This window comes from Cyprinodon variegatus, unplaced genomic scaffold, assembly GCF_000732505.1.
Source record: "Cyprinodon variegatus isolate N-32 unplaced genomic scaffold, C_variegatus-1.0 Scaffold464, whole genome shotgun sequence".
NCBI classification, from domain to species: domain Eukaryota; kingdom Metazoa; phylum Chordata; class Actinopteri; order Cyprinodontiformes; family Cyprinodontidae; genus Cyprinodon; species Cyprinodon variegatus.
In genome coordinates this window covers 571,018-588,560 of record NW_015150917.1, presented here as the reverse complement: position 1 = coordinate 588,560, position 17,543 = coordinate 571,018, and the positions used below count along the sequence as shown (strand labels likewise).

At 36.0% G+C, this 17,543-nt stretch overlaps 1 protein-coding gene across 1 annotated transcript in view; it reads left to right on the top strand.

The window, feature by feature from the left end:
- The window catches only part of ddc (dopa decarboxylase), a 27,387-nt gene extending 10,427 nt beyond the window's left edge, over window positions 1-16,960 (top strand). The window contains exons 6-14 of the mRNA XM_015389530.1: window positions 2,229-2,372; window positions 2,787-2,853; window positions 3,148-3,242; window positions 6,458-6,525; window positions 7,479-7,555; window positions 10,637-10,656; window positions 10,763-10,861; window positions 13,960-14,061; window positions 14,709-16,960. Of these exons, the coding sequence (XP_015245016.1) occupies window positions 2,229-2,372; window positions 2,787-2,853; window positions 3,148-3,242; window positions 6,458-6,525; window positions 7,479-7,555; window positions 10,637-10,656; window positions 10,763-10,861; window positions 13,960-14,061; window positions 14,709-14,909 (873 nt within the window). The 3' untranslated portion in view covers window positions 14,910-16,960. The remainder of the gene's footprint in view (window positions 1-2,228; window positions 2,373-2,786; window positions 2,854-3,147; window positions 3,243-6,457; window positions 6,526-7,478; window positions 7,556-10,636; window positions 10,657-10,762; window positions 10,862-13,959; window positions 14,062-14,708) is intronic.
- The last annotated feature ends 583 nt before the right edge of the window (window positions 16,961-17,543 follow it).

Sequence of the window (17,543 nt, the reverse complement as noted above, 5' to 3'; positions counted from 1 at the left end):
TGGATGGATGGATGGATGGATGGATGGATGGATGGATGGATGGATGGATGGATGGATGGATGGATGGATGGATATTTATATATATAGTTATTGCACTGGGTGTCAACTATAGAGAAACAGGTTATTGCACAGGGTGTTAGTGCCACATTGTAGAGTCTGGTTGCAGCAGGGATGAATAACCTACAGTAGCGCTCCTTTTTACAAACAGTGTAAAAGTCTTTTACTAAAGGAGTTGCTCAGCTCCTCTACAGTCCGGTGCAGAGGGTGGAAGGTGTTGTCCATGATGGATGTAAGCTTGGACAAGACCCTCCTCTCCACCATTTCCTCCGCTGAGTCCAGAGCGTGGTCTAGGACAGGAACAGCCTTTCTCACCAGATTTTTCAGTCTTTTACATACACTGGGTCATACAAGAGACAGGATTCCAGGCTAATGTGCATCAAAAATCTGGAAATTGTTCCAACCATTTTAGCCTGATTAGACAAGGTCTTAAAACTCACAGTCTGAGAACTTTACATCAAGTCATTTAAGTTCATATAGTGTGAAACAAAAGAGAACCCAATCGTGCACCTATAAATGTATGTGACAGTTTTTTTTTGTTTTGTTTTTATCTAACAAGTCATCATCTTTCATTGTAACATGCGTCACTGAGTAAAAAAAAAAGAAAATGAGGGCAGAGGGCCAGTGAGGCAGGAGCTATCACTGATCAAGTCTGAAACCAGACTGACTCTGTGATTGGATTATGAAGTTGCCTGAAGGCAACGCAGACCTTTAGCAGGGATCCAGCTCATGCTCGTCAACTGCTGGTCAAAAGAGGTGCTCTTTCTTCCATGGAGGCTTTACGTACACAGTTTCGGATTGCTTCAATAAAGAATCAGGCAAAAAAAATTTTCAATTGGAACATTTTATGTCAAACAAAACATTGCACAGTTAGGAGGAATATGTTTATTGCATGTTTAATGAAGGTTCAACGTTTTGCCTTATTACTAGACTTTTCCTCTCACTATCTTTAGACTGATGAAGAATTTAAGCATCATTTACTGTTCAATATTTGTTCAATCTGACATGGATAAAGTCCCTTGTTAAAGCCTTAAACATTTACTCAAACAATTAATCAAATTCAGGTCAGTTATAGTTTGACATGTCTACAACTGTCTGAACTGTTTTTTTTCCTGTTTTTTTTTTTACTTGTTCCTCTCATTTGTTGTTGATGGTTATTAAATTAAGGGGAAAAAAAAGAAACAAGCCCTTAAGTGCTTTTTGCATGTGGTATCACACAAGGCATAAGTTTAATTAACTCAAGTCAGAAATAATTTGATGACATTATGTCTTTATCTTGAGAAATCATTGCTTTCATAGTGAGCTTTGCTCAATGTGAATTTTTGACAAAAATATGCAGTTTTGATACCTGGGGCTTTGAAACCAAGTTTGTTTCCAGATGCTTTAAAGTGAAAATAAAAAAAGGGTCTGCTAAACTAAAAAAGTCTGAGTTATCATGCATGGATAATATACTGACAATTAACACGATTATTAAAAGGGATGAATGCAGAATGCATAATTTAGTCAATTTACAGTTGATAGACATTGCCTGAAAACCAAACAAATGAAAAAGTTCAAAGAGGAAATCAAACCTATTCATACTGATTAAAGATGAAAGAGTAACCGCTGCCATCTTCACTATGCTTTAGTTTTGGTAACATCGCTTAGGGCTTTAAATTAATCACAAAACTTTCTTTCAAAGATGGAGAGTTTAGTTCTAATGCATTGCGAAGTTGGAATCTGTTCACTTATGCCAGCTGGTTATACAGACTCCTGTGTCGTAAATTACCAGTAAGCAGAAATTACATTAGTATAATTGTATTCACGGGAGTGTTTTTTTAAAAATACATTTGTTTTAACCCTAAGGTGGAAAATTCATATGGTTTGCACAGCAGTGTTTTTTTTAAATAATTTTTAAATTGGTCAAATCATTTTATCTTCTTCAGGTACCTAATAGCATTGAATAGTGGATTCTCACTCAAAGAGGGATTAAAAATGTAATCCCAAAATGAACATGGAGAGAAAACTATAGTAATTTTCTCCTAACTTATTTTTGTTCCATTCTGCAAAAGCTTGATTTTGCAAGGTCCTAGAAAAGGAAGAAGGGATACGTTTTTTTTTGTTTTGTTTGTTTGTTTTTTTACCACATGTGCTTATATTTTAAATGTAAAAAAATCACCTTTTCTCTGCAGGCTCATTCCTCTGTGGAACGAGCAGCCCTGATTGGAGCAATCATGATGAGGAAGGTTCCTACTGATGAAGACTACTCTGTTAGAGAGGAAATGCTGAGAAAAATGGTGGAAGAAGACAAAGCAGCTGGACTCATCCCGTTCTATGTAAACAGCAAAAAACACATCCACATTCACCATATCCTAGAGCTAGCATATATGTGGCTGTTTTAGCTGGCAGCCATGGTGATGTAATTTGACCCATGCACCCAAGGCTTCTGCTGAAAGATAACATTGTTTCTGTTTGAACCGTTGTATGTCGATCTCGTTAGGAGCAATAACCCTCGTCTCATCTGGAGCCACAGATCGAGATCAGTTAGAAGCAGGGAAGCCTTAGTTGTCCTGCTATCCAAGAATAAAAGCAGATCTTTATCTAATCTGAAGAGAGCATAATTAAATAAGTGGTTATATAGTTTTTTTTATTTTGTTTTTGTTGTTGTTTTCAGGTCATAAAATGAAGAAACAAAAATGAGAAACCAAAGACTTCAATATTTTGATGGTCAATATATGTGTGTATTTCAGTTTTGCGCCACTCTTGGCACCACACCATCATGCGCTTTTGATCGTATCATGGAGCTGGGGCCCCTATGTAAGTCAATAAATTCTCTTGGATTATTCATGGGCTCTGATGGCTTCATCCGACATTATTAGAATAATGGGGATTTGCAATAAAAATCTAGATGAAAACAAACAAGGAAATTGAAATATGTTACATTTTCGAAACACAATCTCAACAAATATAAGATGTTGTTTTTCGTGGTTATACTTCTATGATGGTTAGTTATTCAGGCTCAGGATTTTGTATTCTTCAGATTATTAAAAAGAACAACCCAATTTGTTTTTCAAAAGATTATGCTAACCTCTTATTTCTTTTTCTTGTTAGGTAATAAGGAAAACATGTGGATGCACATTGATGCAGCTTATGCTGGGAGTGCCTTTATCTGCCCTGAATTCAGACCTTTACTGAATGGCATTGAGGTGAGTAAAAATCATCATCATCATAAAGTATTATGGCTTGGTTCATTTGCTCTGCAAAAGTATGGACTTTTTTCACATTCTGTCATTTTATAATAACAAAATTCAATGTATTATAGTAGTCTGTCATGTAAAAAGTCACAGAAAAAATGCATTAAATAAGTTTTTACACATAGCATGCATTTATATTCAACCCTTTGGGTTCTGATACTCGTAAAAAATCCAGTGCAACAAATTCTCACACTATTTTGTCATTTTTAAGTACACTAATTTGTAAGTAGAATTCACCTGAATGTTATTTAATCTCATTAAGAATACAGCTGCTGAAAGCCTGAGAGGTTTGTTCGAGAACATTAAAGAACGGACAGCATCTTGAAGAACAACCGCACCCAAGGACAGAAATAAAGAGTTAAAAAGCAGATTTAGTTTAAAAGGCCACTTTGTGTCTATCTTCTGATTATATAGAAAGGTTATGAAAAAATCTTATTAAGGCCAAATTTTCAACCTGAACAGACTGACCAGTCACTAGAGAAGAAGAAGAAGTGGGCAAGTGGCTCATTTTGACTGCAGAAGCTGTAGGCATCTACTGTATTGCTATTTACCAGGTGTCTATCAACGCTACAAGAGTATTAGTAGAAAGTTAGACATAAAAAAGATCCCTCAATAATCGGTAGATCAGTTAAATAGTCCTGTATATAGTTTGCCACAAGCCATGTTGGGTACACAGCAAACATGTAAGAAGGTGCTCTGATATGGGACCTGGCACAGAGCTCGTCTGCCTGGCTGTGTGTTTCCTAGACAGGGCTGCATGGGGAGCTGATTGACAGTTAGCTTTTGTACCTCTGCTTCTGTTTCTATGTCTGCTTCTCTCTGCTTGAACCCAGTCGGCCTCAATACATGGCCGCTTACACTGAGCCGGGTTCTGTTGGAGGTTTCTTCAGGTCAAAAAAGGAGTTTTTCCTCTCCACTATCGCTATAAGCATGCCTGGTGTAAGGGATTGCCTTCAAGTCAATGAATTATTGCAATCAACTGGTTTTCTTAGATAGAAAACTTTGAATCAATCTGCCTATGATCTGGTTGAATTGTCTCTGTAAAGTGCTTTGAGATGACAGGTGCTGTGAATTGACGCTATATAAACTGAATTGAATCTTTCAATGTAGAGAAAAATTAACATATCTGACGCACATGCAAAACACTGTCTGCCACAGAACACGTAAAAACATTTTCTCCGCTTAAAAAACAAACAAAAAATAAATGTTTGAGCATCGCAGCATTAGTTGGAGCTGAATACCTGGATCTCCAGGAAGAAAGAAATGTTTAGAGAAAGGAGAGTACTTAAGACTGGCGTAGATGTTCACCTATTGATCTAGTACAATACAGAACTTATTGTACACCAGGAGGTGCTGAAAGTCTATTCATGTACCAGCCAATACCAGGACTCTATCAGTTTGAAAACCTTTAATGAGACCTCATAAATGTTATTCACAGGTCCTCCATATCTGATGTGAAAAACTATCAGCGAAATATCTTAAAACAATTGTACTGTAGCAGTTATTGTTGCATAACTTGTTTTAAAACAAAAATTGACAGAAGCTCCACCAAAATGAATTATTGAATAATTTTCCTTCCAATTCATCATTATGCACTACTTTTAGTCCATCATATCAAATCTCAATGTGATACAGTACATTAAGACTTGTGGTTGTAATCTGATGGTATCTGTCCTTGTACAAGCTGTACGACATGAATGCAAGGCACCATGTAGTAAAAAAATCAATCACCAGTTTTGCATGACTTAATCTTATCTATATGTAACAAAAGCCTGGGAGGAAAGAAAAACAAAGTGTTAGGATATCTAAAAATTTACCATTCTTACGTCATGGTCCCAAAAAGAATATACATACACCTTCATAGAGATGTGCTGTTCTGACCAAAAAGGAAAACCACTTTCTGCTCAGTTGCCTAAGAATTATCTCACATTCGATCCATGTGACAAAACACTAACATCATAGCCCTTGAAAAGAGCATAATGTTAATGTCAAGGAGGAAGCATGCTAGACAGAGCAACGGACAGAACAATCGGCATAAGATGCGGGATCATCAATCTGCCTTTTGAGGCTACGCAAGCAGCTGTTGCTCCCCACGCTGTGTAGAGACGCAGAGATAAGGGCAAAGTAATTTCCTGAGGCAGCATTGGACCTTTATATATCACTGTTTATTGGACACCAGTTCAAAGAGCGGTGGTAAGGAGATAGGAGAAGGCAGTGTTGACGTTAAAAGCCCCAACAGTTTTTTCATCTTTTCTTCAACAGGTTGAAGGAAAATAGGCTTAAAGATTCTTTTGCTCTCTTGCTGTTATTTACTAGTTATTCCAGTTTGCAGTATTCATTTTAAGTCTATTTTTTTTTTAATCAAATTGCTGTAAAGAAAACATCACAACACATTAAGTTGTATTTAACAGTGTTGGATGAACAAATAAGGTAGAATCATGGTACTTTCTGGATGAAAGGACACCTGGCTGCCTGGTTGGTTGCTAGGATATGTGAAATGGACAAGGGGAGTCAGTCAGCATTTCAACTGTCAGCCATGAGTCTGAATCGCATTGTCTCTGAATGGTGTTATTGCATCTGCGGAGGTAGAGAAAAGGATATTACGAAAGACAGATAAGAAAAAGATGGAAGGAGATTAGGAATAACTCATCTTTCTTTGAAGGCAGCAGTAAGGAAGGGCTGATATTTGGTGCACTCCTTAAGCTGCACGCTGGATGCTTCTCTTTTGCATTTCAAATAAGTTTGGTTCCCTTTAGTCTAGATACTAATGATGGCAACATGGTTTTCTCTGCAACCAGTAGATAGATAATGATTATTTAGATATTTTTTTTAAAACAACAATTATATCTATTTGCTTTATAGAATACATTACTTAAATAATTACTTTGTTGACTTCTAAAGATGTGGATTATTTTTCGGGTATCAGTAAAAGTGGCTGAATACAAATGAAAGACGCTTTTCTAAATAATGTTAGTAGAATTTGTATACTTCTTTCCTTTTCTGGGCTCCTTTCTATACAATCTATTCTATACATTTAAATTTGGGGATGTCATGTGAAACATTGTACATAATGCTATAGAGGGTGTGAATAACTTTGTACGCAACAATTTAAGTGAATCAGTTACTTTTGCTGTACAATAACTGATTTTGTTTTTTTTACTTTAAAGTATGCAGACTCTTTCAACTTCAATCCACACAAATGGCTTTTAGTCAACTTTGACTGCTCTGCAATGTGGTAAGTTTGCACCATACTTATTTTGTTAATACAGTGTGAAGGATTTAGAATTAATGGATTAAACATGTAGCTGATTGAAAGATCTTATTCAAAAAGGAACATTACCCTACTATTTTTAGAGAGTCGTTTTTCATATTGGTCGTCAAATTATTTCCCAGTTTACCTTTGCTGTGACTCATGGGCCCCTGAAGCAACAATGAGAACTGATATCCATCTACACCTTTATCATTTGCACTGTAAAAATAGAACTACGTCTTCCACCTGGCCCCCCTGTCAGCACCAACAATAAGAGTTGCTTTCTACAGGATATAAATGGCTTCAAACAAGACTTCTAAAGGAAATTTTCCCATAGCAAAAAAAGCTTATATTTTTGCAGTGTAATTATATATAAAATGACCAGAAATCAATGGATAATTAGGAAAGTAAAACTGATTTCTTCAGGTTTTTATGATAATAGGCATTTCAAAAAATCAGCTTTATTCCCATATCCAATTAGAAAATATTGGAATAAAAAAGTCCCCATTTTAGGATTTGCAGGATATCTAGTTTAGAGTACTTAAGTTAATATTTGAGACTGTAAAACAGGGTATAATAAAGGATTTTAAATATACAAAATCTTCAGGGATGAAATGTATGTAAACTTCTGAATAAAGGAAAGTAAAGTAATAGAACAGAGTCCTTTCACTGACTAATATGGCATTTGGTAGTAGAAATAGCCTAAGCTGTATCATTTGTTGTAAAACTATTTGCTCCAAAAGCACTTGCATGGAGCTCACTTGATTTATCCCAAAATTAACATACAAAGGTTAATGACAGATGTTCAGTCCAAGAAAGATGCTACACATAATCACAGTTTATATTCAACAGTTAAGAGTTTGAGAATTTAACTTTATAAGAATTAAAAACAAATGTGTGGATTTCCTGAAAAAGATGTTTTCTTTGATTATTGACAGGGTGAAGGAGAGAACGGACATCATTGGAGCTTTTAAAATGGAACCGCTCTACCTGAAACATGAAAACCAGGAATCAGGTAGAGTGAAAATAATCTTTCATCATCATAACACAAATTAAGACCATTTCATTTCTCCTTTAGGCAAATTTTCTTAGGGATGAAATGATAATACATCAGCATTTTAATGATTTCTGAAGCATCATTATGAAATATTTGGAAGAAGCGCTTTGCAGTGCAATTTGAATATTTAGCATTTTGTTATTCACAATCCACAAACTGTGTATTTTTGGGTAATCTAGTGCTAGTGCTGTCACACATTGACGATTTAGCATGCGTATGCTTGACGTCCCAGAATCTTCTAAAATGCTGGCATATGCTGAGCTTTCTATGTAGTTTTTCAGTTTTGGGCATACATATAGAGTATTCATAATGAGTCCACAACTTATGCCTAAGGACACTCTAACCTATGCATAACGTACAGCAGTGTAATGTCTCTGAAATATCACAAGGCAGTCTCCTGATGGGAGCAGCAATGCGCCCCACCAAAAAAAAAAAAAGAATAAATAGCTAAAAAGAAAAAAAAGAAAGAAGGTTTGCAGTCGTAGCAGATTCAGCGTCATGTCTGCTAGGAAGTTTGTTGGTTGTGGCCGTGTGTGTGAACGCAGGGAGGATGCATCACACTCACCTTCTCACTCACCCTATGATAGAGATGAAAGCCTCAATGACACTACCCTTTTGAAACTTTGCCGAGATAGAATAACCGTTGAGTGTAAATGGCATGTAAAACTGAACCGGACCGAGCCAGACACTACCAAACTGCGCTTAACATTATATTAGTTAATCAGAAGGGCTCAGCAACGGCTCAGTTCTGGCTCAGTTCTCAGATAACAAAGAGTGCATGAGCAGACCGTGTCATATCCTTACAGTCAGACTCCGTAATCATGACATTTCAGAGATTCATAAAAACACCAGCTTCTCCACCTTGCCACATGATTTCCAGTGATGTTTCTGCTTAGTAGTGTGATGAACCTCAAGTCCTTTCATTGTCTCCTGCATCTGTAAGCTCTGATTAGACTATCGTTTGTCAATTCACTAAAGGCTGCTTTATTCGCCTGACTCTCCGCAAACAATGAAATATCACAATTATAACCAAACTTCCTGAATGTTACGTGCTCCGCCATGTTTTTTTGCTTGTTTACCTCTACAGAACAGTAGTACCGTAGATTGTCACTAGTGTGGTGTGTAAATGGTTGTATGGAACCGAGCTCGCCATGGTTAACTGATCTAAGCTCGGTCTGAACTCGGCACAGATCGGTTTTCAAAAGGTTAGTGTAAATGGGGCTTAAGTCTGGAGGAGCACTGACGGTTTTCTCCTGTGACCCCCCATTACACCACAACGCTGCAAATACGCCATTATACAGTACCTGTAAGTTAGAAACATGTTCATCTGTCATCTATGACACTTAAAATACATTGATATGTGTTGGAACAAAGTTCTTGAAAAGTTACGCATAAGTTATGCAAAAGTTATTATAGGTTTTGGATAAGTGAGACTTAACGTATGTCAATGATCAGATAACTTACCTGTAACTTATGGCTTTTGCCAGATTTTTTATACGTCAGGCATATGCTGTCTAAATCGTCAAGGTGTGACAGGGGCTAAAATAGTCTAGTCTAATTTGGTAGTGGGGAAATGTTACATAATGTTCAGTTTTTATGAGTAATAGAATCCGTAAAATGTAGCATCCATTTATATTTTGCCCTTTTTTCTTTAATCCACTAAAACCCTTTCTAAGACTCAGCAAAATAATAAGTGAAGTTGAACTATGTACTTTAACCCAAATAAAGGTGTTATGCAAAGGCATCAATGATTTGCTAGAATGAACAAACTGTGTCATTAAACGCAGCAGACAGGTCAGGGATAAAGTTGTGAAGATGCTTAAAGTTTTAGTGGAGGATGTTCTTTTTCATGGATCATCAAAATAAGTGGTCCTCCTAATTGTCAATCATTCTGGTGATATGTTTACGTAAGGCCGTCTTACGTGCTTGTCCACATTTTTACTTACCTTTGGTGAGTCTGACATAGTGGAAAATTGCAAATCTTCGACTGTGATACAAACAGCAGCTTTTAAATAGAGCGTGCAGGAGGAGAAATGGGCTTGTACATGCTCTCACACACGTTCAATAGACGTTTCCTCTCGGGAACGGGTACAGTGTTGTGCATGTGCATCTTTTTTTTTTAAATTGGAAAGGGCGGGTCTTCAAAGATTCACGAAGATCCTCCACAATACCTTTAAATCAGGGATTGATTAGAAAGAAGCTCTGCTCATCTCCTTTTGTGGTATAACATCCATCCATCCATTTTCCGTACGCTTCTCCTTACTGGGGTCGCAAGGGTTGCTGGTGCCTATCTCCAGCTGTCAACAGGCAAGAGGCGGGTTATACTCTGGACTTGTCATAAGTCCATCGCAGGGCAACACAGAGACAAACAGGAAAACCAACCATTCATGCACACACTTACACCTGAGGAGAATTTAGAAAATGCACATATGTATTCTCCCCTTTTAGATGGGAATAGAACACTTAAATCCTTGTTAAATCCATAACTTTTACTGCACGTCTTTTAAAATCATTAACACTATGGGCAGATTTGACAATATTATGCTTTGTCTCTGTGGATATAAATCTGTTTCTTGCTCTGTGGGGAGGCTTTGCATTGTCTTAGTTTCCAGATGGGCTCAGATTTGCACTATAATTTGTTTGAGAGGCAGATACAGCCAGCACCCACCACACCAAGGCATCTTGTGAAAAGCTGGACTCTTCAATCTGATTAGTGCTTATTAGCTGAAGCTAACCCAGGGCCTCCATTCTGCAGAGATCAGCTACCTGGCAGTGAGGAGTGACAGTGCTGTGATCAGTAAGACAGAGGAGGTGGGCACATGGGCAAGGAACAACACCTGGACTCTGAAAAACAGTTATAACAAACTCTAAACCTCTGTTGGAGTTTCAGCAGAAATTATTGTCTGGTGCAAATAAAGACATCAACCCAAATGGACTAGATTGTTATTCACCTGATATTTGAATGCAAACTTTTATTATTACTTCAGCTTTTCATCATTAGTATTATGTTGTTTTTTTGTTTTGTTTTTTTTTTAACAGGGCTGGTCACAGATTACAGGGTAGGAGAATTTTTTTGTTTGTTTTATAAATGAAAAAAATACCAAAAAATATCTATAATAATGCAAATGTAATAGCACTGACTGCTTTTATATCTTCATCCCCCAGCATTGGCAGATTCCTCTAGGAAGGAGATTTCGCTCTTTGAAGTTGTGGTTTGTGTTTCGTATGTACGGACTAAAAGGCCTGCAAGCTCATATACGGAAGGTAGGTAACAGACTGAGTATTGAGCATTAGCACCTGTAGCCTGGTGGAGTGGATTTGTCTGATATATTGTGCGTCTGCTTTGCCTTGCCATCTACCTGTCTTTTGTGATACACCAACCAAAGGTTGTTTGCACTGAAGTGAAAGATATGTTTACTCTCTGTTCACTTTTTATTTCAAACAACAATAAATTCTTACCAGCTTCCCTGTCCCTCCTGAAGAAATGCAACTCCATTGCATGCATCTTTCTATTTATTTTAAAAATAAATAGGAATATAGGTATATCATACATTTCTGCCAACATTTATAAAGGGAATGATATCATATTCCATTAGGTACCAGTTGTAATGGAAACAATAGCTTCTTCAGTCCACATTGAATATGTAATAACTGGCACTGGTAGAATGAAGGGGCTGTCTTGGTACATTATACAAAGGTTTTGGACATATTTTCAACAACGGGAGTCAAAGGGTTAAATGTTACTTACTTGCCCTCTAACAAGCCACAAATGGGACTTTGTATGGCTTGTTTTCTTCTACATGTTACTCTTCCATAAAGCTGCAGGTATCTGCAGCTGTTCCATGGTTACCATATGCCTACATGACAGATTTATATACGTTTAATTACCCACAGGTGTACTATACTTTCTAAATTATATATTTTCTGGTGGCAATCATTACGTAGGATGTTGTTTAGAGCCGCAAAGCAAAGGGAGCTGACTACACATGCACGCAACACTTTTGCATGAAATAATGTTTGAAAATTCTGTACATTCTTTCTTTTGTTCCTATAGTATGCACTGCTTTGTTGGCATATCAATAACAACACTTTGTATGAATGCTGTTTAATACTATTTAACAAGGTACATGCATTTAAATTATTGTTATTAATTTAAAATAGATCTCACTTTTTGTGTGACAGCACAAATAACTGTCCCTTCATCTTTGATACCCTGTTGATAATTATCATGATGTTAGTAGGGGTTGCAGGCTATGCAAGCAAAGAGATTGATGATCAGAAACAAACAACTGCAAGACACAGAAACCCTTAATACAGATTGCAAATATGTGTGGCTTTTTTTTTATTACTTATAATTCAGATAAAACCAGTTTATGCACGTATAAGTTTAGCAGCATGACTTTGCATTTTTTGGGGTATTTCTCTGGCATTCCTCTCTTGCCCATCTCTAAAACTAAAAATGGTAAATGCCACCTCCTTGCTTCCCACATCTAACCCCTCCAATTCCTCTTTTTTTTTAATACATTCCTTCTTTGCCCGCCTCCCTGAGTCTGTTATCATCAGCATAACTGTAATCCATCCTGTCAATCACATCTGGCTGATATATGCTTGTCTGTAACAATATTTCCTCCCGTCTCTGGCCCATTTACTGCTATTTTTTTTCCCTTTTGATGCTTCATGGCTGAATGCCTGGCTTTCTGTGTTCCTCCTCCTACTTCCTCTGGTCTGCTCTGTCGATCAAATGAGCCTGTTTTATGTTTGCTCTTCATTTTAGATAATGTGGCTACTTCTGAGAAGAGCTTCTTTGAATCAATTCAGCTATATAACTGTGGCATCTTTATTTTGAGTCGTGTTCCAATTTTGAAATTTTTTTTGATCATTGCACTTTTCTTTTATTACAATCTTGTTATTTTCATTCTTATTTTTACTCTTATTGTACAGTCTCTCATCTTTTTATTTGATATTTATTTTTTCCTTTTTTTTCTGTAAATTTTCTCATGGTTGACATGAATTTTCCCTCTGAGGAACCAACAAAGACATCTTTATTCTATTCTATTCTATTCTATTCTATTCTATTCTATTCTATTCTATTCTATTCTATTCTATTCTATTCTATTCTATTCAAAAAATGCATAGAAAGTCAATAGTATTGGACAAAAATAACCAGGCGTATCCTGGGAAGCTAATGTAAGATCTCTAGTTTCAAATAGACAGACTCTGTTATAAGGTCTAAAAAGCATGTGTCACATGCAAACTTCACACAATGAGATACTCTCAGATGAAAACGGAAACATATTGTAAAATAAATACAAAGTATCTAACAACTTTAGAGTAATAGATAATTAAGGTACTATATTTATATTTCAAGCTTCCTGGAAATGCAGAAACAAAATGATGAATCATTGTTGGTCATGTTCATTTTGAGTGTCAAGTTTACAGGATAGAAAGTGGCAGGAAAAGTGTAGCAGTGTGGAGTCTTTATTATCATGACTGGGCCGATGCTCTCTTTCATTCAGCATCTCAGGGGCCTCTCTGATCTTAAGTGGATACATTATGCAGCAAGCATGATTGATCACATGCAGCTGTCTGAAAATTATATTTGGTGAAAGCAGAATCAGATAAAAGCATTTCTATATCTTATGTTTGCCTCCTAGATCGTGCCTTCGATTAAGATGCATACTATCATGTAACAAGCCTGTTTTATCAGATGTAATTGGCTATTGATTATTTCATCTAGCCTGTATTTAGTGGGTTTACACACTGCAAAGTTAATTATTTTTAAGGTGGCTGAGGCAACACTGCCATCTAGTGAAAAGAATCAGACAAATTCTGCTCTGTTGCATCTCATATAATGAGAAACATATTTATTATGCAATGGAAAATGTTTCGGCATAACTTTAAATGTAATATTTTCCTACATTAATGATTAGATTTCAAAAGACATCCACAAAAACAAACAAACAAACATACAAAATGTATATAATTAAGTTTAAAACGTTTTGAAATTAAAACAAATTTTGAGATGTTTCTTATTAGTTTAGTTTTCTTATTAAATGTAGAATCAGCAACTGATTCAGCCGGATACTACTACAAATATTTGTATTTTTTATTACCTTTCTAAAAACAAACTAGATGAGATTGCATTATCTAATCTATAACCATGTTTTTTTTTTTTTTTTTTAAGTCTGCTCTGAGTTAGTCTGAGTCATACTGTATGTTGTGCCATAAACTCACTATTTCAGACCCTTTAAATATTTAAACCTCTGTCTGCAGTTAAATAATAATTTTAAGTTTCACATTAATATTCTTGTGCTGAAAATCTCATTTTTTAATAAGAGCTTTTTGGTGTCTTGTGTCTGCAGCAAGTGGCCTTGGCCAAAGAGTTTGAGAGTCTGGTCAGAGCAGACAAGAGGTTTGAGATCTGTGCTGAAGTTGTTCTGGGACTCGTATGCTTCAGGCTCAAGGTAACAACTTACCACACTGTGTAGATCTGTTCATAAGCAAATCATCCATGGAATATTTAGCCTGTTTTTTCATACGGAAGTAGAAGAATCGCTTGAAATTAAACTATAATCCATCTATTGTCGAAGAGGTAGAATTTGCTTTGGGCCTAAAGAGACTACATCATTGCCACAATGACATAAAGGATGTTTGTTTTCCCAAAGGGAGGCTTTAGACTAAAATACTGCATCATTTTTTAAGGCACGGGGGAGGTTGCATCACACTGTGGGGCTGTAATGCTGCTAGAGGCATTAACAAGATGAACACTTTTTAGTGTTCAAGAAGGACAATGGTCCCAGACACTTTAAACTTATTTTTTAGGAGGGAATTAAGCAGGCTACCATTAGAATAATAAAAATGATCCAGACCTCAAATCTATTAGAAATTAAAGACTATGCCTTAAAACCATGCTTTTGCAAGTAAACCAAATGGTCATAATAATCTCTACCATTTTTCAAGATGAAAACTATGTTTGTACATCTAACCAGAGTTATGCCCTAAAGAGATTGTTTTATTTTTGTGTTCTTGTGAACCCCTGTTTTTTTAACTATTCTGTTAGATTAGATTAGTCAGATTAGAAATGTAAACATCATGCTCTCCTTCCTCCCAGGGCTCTAACGATCTGAACCAAACCTTACTCAAAAGGATCACAAAGAGCAGAGAGCTCCACCTGGTACCCTGCCAGCTCTCTGGTCGCTTTGTCCTGCGCTTCGCCATCTGTGCACGCACCACTGAGTCACGCCACATCCAGCAAGCGTGGCGTCACATTACACAGTTAGCCTTTGAGCTTCTGCAGGAGCAGCCACATTGACATAGAATATAGGAGGCGCTATTGCACTTAGTTGCTAAAGTGAAAACCAAAGTTTAGACAAAAGATATGTGAAATTTGCAGATATAAAGTGTCCAAACTTTTCCCAGCTGCCAGTAAAGTTTCAGCCTGCAGCCATGGGAAGCATGGGAAGTGTTTGCCATTACTACTGTATGTACATGTTCGATGGTTTTGTAGATACAGATACATATGCCTGACCTGAGAACATGTGAAGAAACAAAAAGGGAGAAGAGTCAAAGTATTACATTTTACATCTGCAATTCCTTCATCCGTTGTCTATCCTTCTATCTGTCACTGTTTGGTGAGTTGGTAACAGTCTTCAACATTGTGCACTTTCCTCCCTGCAACTTTTCTGTGCTCATTCGGTGTCTTCTGGTTGTCAAATATATAAGTCTAATTAAACTGGAGCTTAACTTTGTAGTTAATTCATTGCATGGTGGTAAATCAGTTGTTCAGTCAGCAAGTCTCTGCAGCTTCTTAGGAGCAGCTTATCTATAACCCAACTTCTCAGTGTACTGTACTGAATGTGATGTAGAGAACTATACTGTCAAGTTTAAGAATTTCATTATTGCTCATTTGGTTAAACCCTTTCATAAGTGTGTTCTATATCTCATTTGTAATGATGCTGATGTTTATTTATGGTGACGCAGATTGGATAACCACCTTTTTTACTGTATTTTTTCTTAAAATCTGTCTTATGCAAAGGGAAATTTTAAAATCTGTTGCATAGGATATTTATATTCTTTTAAATAAGATAAGGACAAATAAATTCTAATGTTTAAAATCTTAATGTTGAAAATTAAAGTATTAATTAAAGTTTTCTTCACTTTATTTTAAAGTATACTCACAGATTATTTTTTTAATTAGTAAATAATAAAGAACGCTACTTTAAGCAAATATGTATGTATACTACATCCCCTGACTTCATGCCTATAATATAAACATGGTGCTTAAAAGACTACAGTACCCTAGGGGTTTTGTGAAATTAGTATCAGTAATGTTGTCCTACTTGTAGAGTGAATATATAATGCAGTGTGATGGAAGACAAGTTAAACAGCTCTCAGTGAAGTGGAGGACTCATATCTGGTTGTGGAACCAATTTTTAGTTGATTTTAGCAACTTAAAAAACGTTGAATTTTTTTTCTATCTATGGAATACAATGATATAATAATGGACATTAAAAGTCTGCACTTTCACAAGAAACTATTGTTTTGTTTGTTGCTTTTCTCTTAGTCAAACAACTTCTGTGTGAGTAAATGAAGTCAAATTGGCAGAGTCTGGCATTTTTCAACTATGCTCTTCATATAACATGAACATATCAGTCTTGGTGCCGCTGCAAAAAAAGCTCTTGGCAGACTTGGCGCAGAGTGAAAAGGTTGAGCTGAGTTGAATGACAGCTGTGTGAACAAATGTAACTTCAGTTTGTCCAAAAAACAAAAACAAACTAGACAGAAACTTAAAAGCACTATCTTATAAAAAAATTTCCTCGTAGTAAAACGCATTTCACCTGGTTATGTCTATTAAGATATAGTGGATAATACAAGTAAAAAAAATCAGAAGTAGAAATGTACGTTTTGAGCTTTAAAGTTAGCAAAAACCAGGAACAAAATAGGGTTTATCTGGTTAGCTTAAACTTCTTAAATCTATGTGATTTTATTTCTGGCCACAGTGATATAAAGTTTGTTCTGAGTCAGAATATTCATTTGAACCCTGAAAAAAAAAAGAAAAAGAAAATTTCAGCTGTAGAAATATATGAAGCTGTATTGAGAATCGAAACTCAACTTCAACTTCATATTTATACTAAACTGAAAAAATACCATCTTGAGCAGACAGAGAAAACCTGATAAAGATTTATTCAAAACAGATGCCACTTAAAAAGATAAGATAAATAATTTGGAGCCTGTGACATCAGAATGAAAAAAACACAGAAAGCAAAACCAAGTGATTCTTCACATACTTACATTTTTTTTTATGTTATAAAAACAAAGATTTTGTTAAGTTACAATGTAGTCCCCTGTAGAAGCTGCCATATCTCAGAGGATTTCTTCAGAAATCCAGAAACTTACAGTGATATGAAATCAATGCCTAAATAGAGGTGCATAAAATCCATCATATCCCATTAAATAAGCAGCAACATTCTGTCCTCAGTGGCTTGATAACAAGAACCAGTACATTTTTTTTACAGTCTCCAATAGTTAAACATATATTCATATTTGAGGATCAGTAAATGTAATGAACTGTTGTGATGAACAAGCATTATTCCTGTCTGTCTCTGTTGGGAGTAAAATAAATCTGTGGAATTTAATGAGCACCTCTTCCTGAGCCACTGTGTGTTTTTTATTACCTACCTGCACATTAGTTGTTATACATTTCCTTGCATACCGTCTGTCTGATGTAATTGATCTCCTCTAGACTTTCTATTAAGTTCCAACAAACAGAAATGTAATAGTGACTTTGAATAAAGCATTTACAGCTACTGCATTTTGCCCTTAGCTGTTCCTTAATGGCTCATTCAGAAGCCAGAGGGTATTGCTTTAGGTATAATTTGAGTTATCCCACAATTATCCTGGGATGCAGTCTTTCTAAAATATCATTTGGAAAATATAACCTCATATA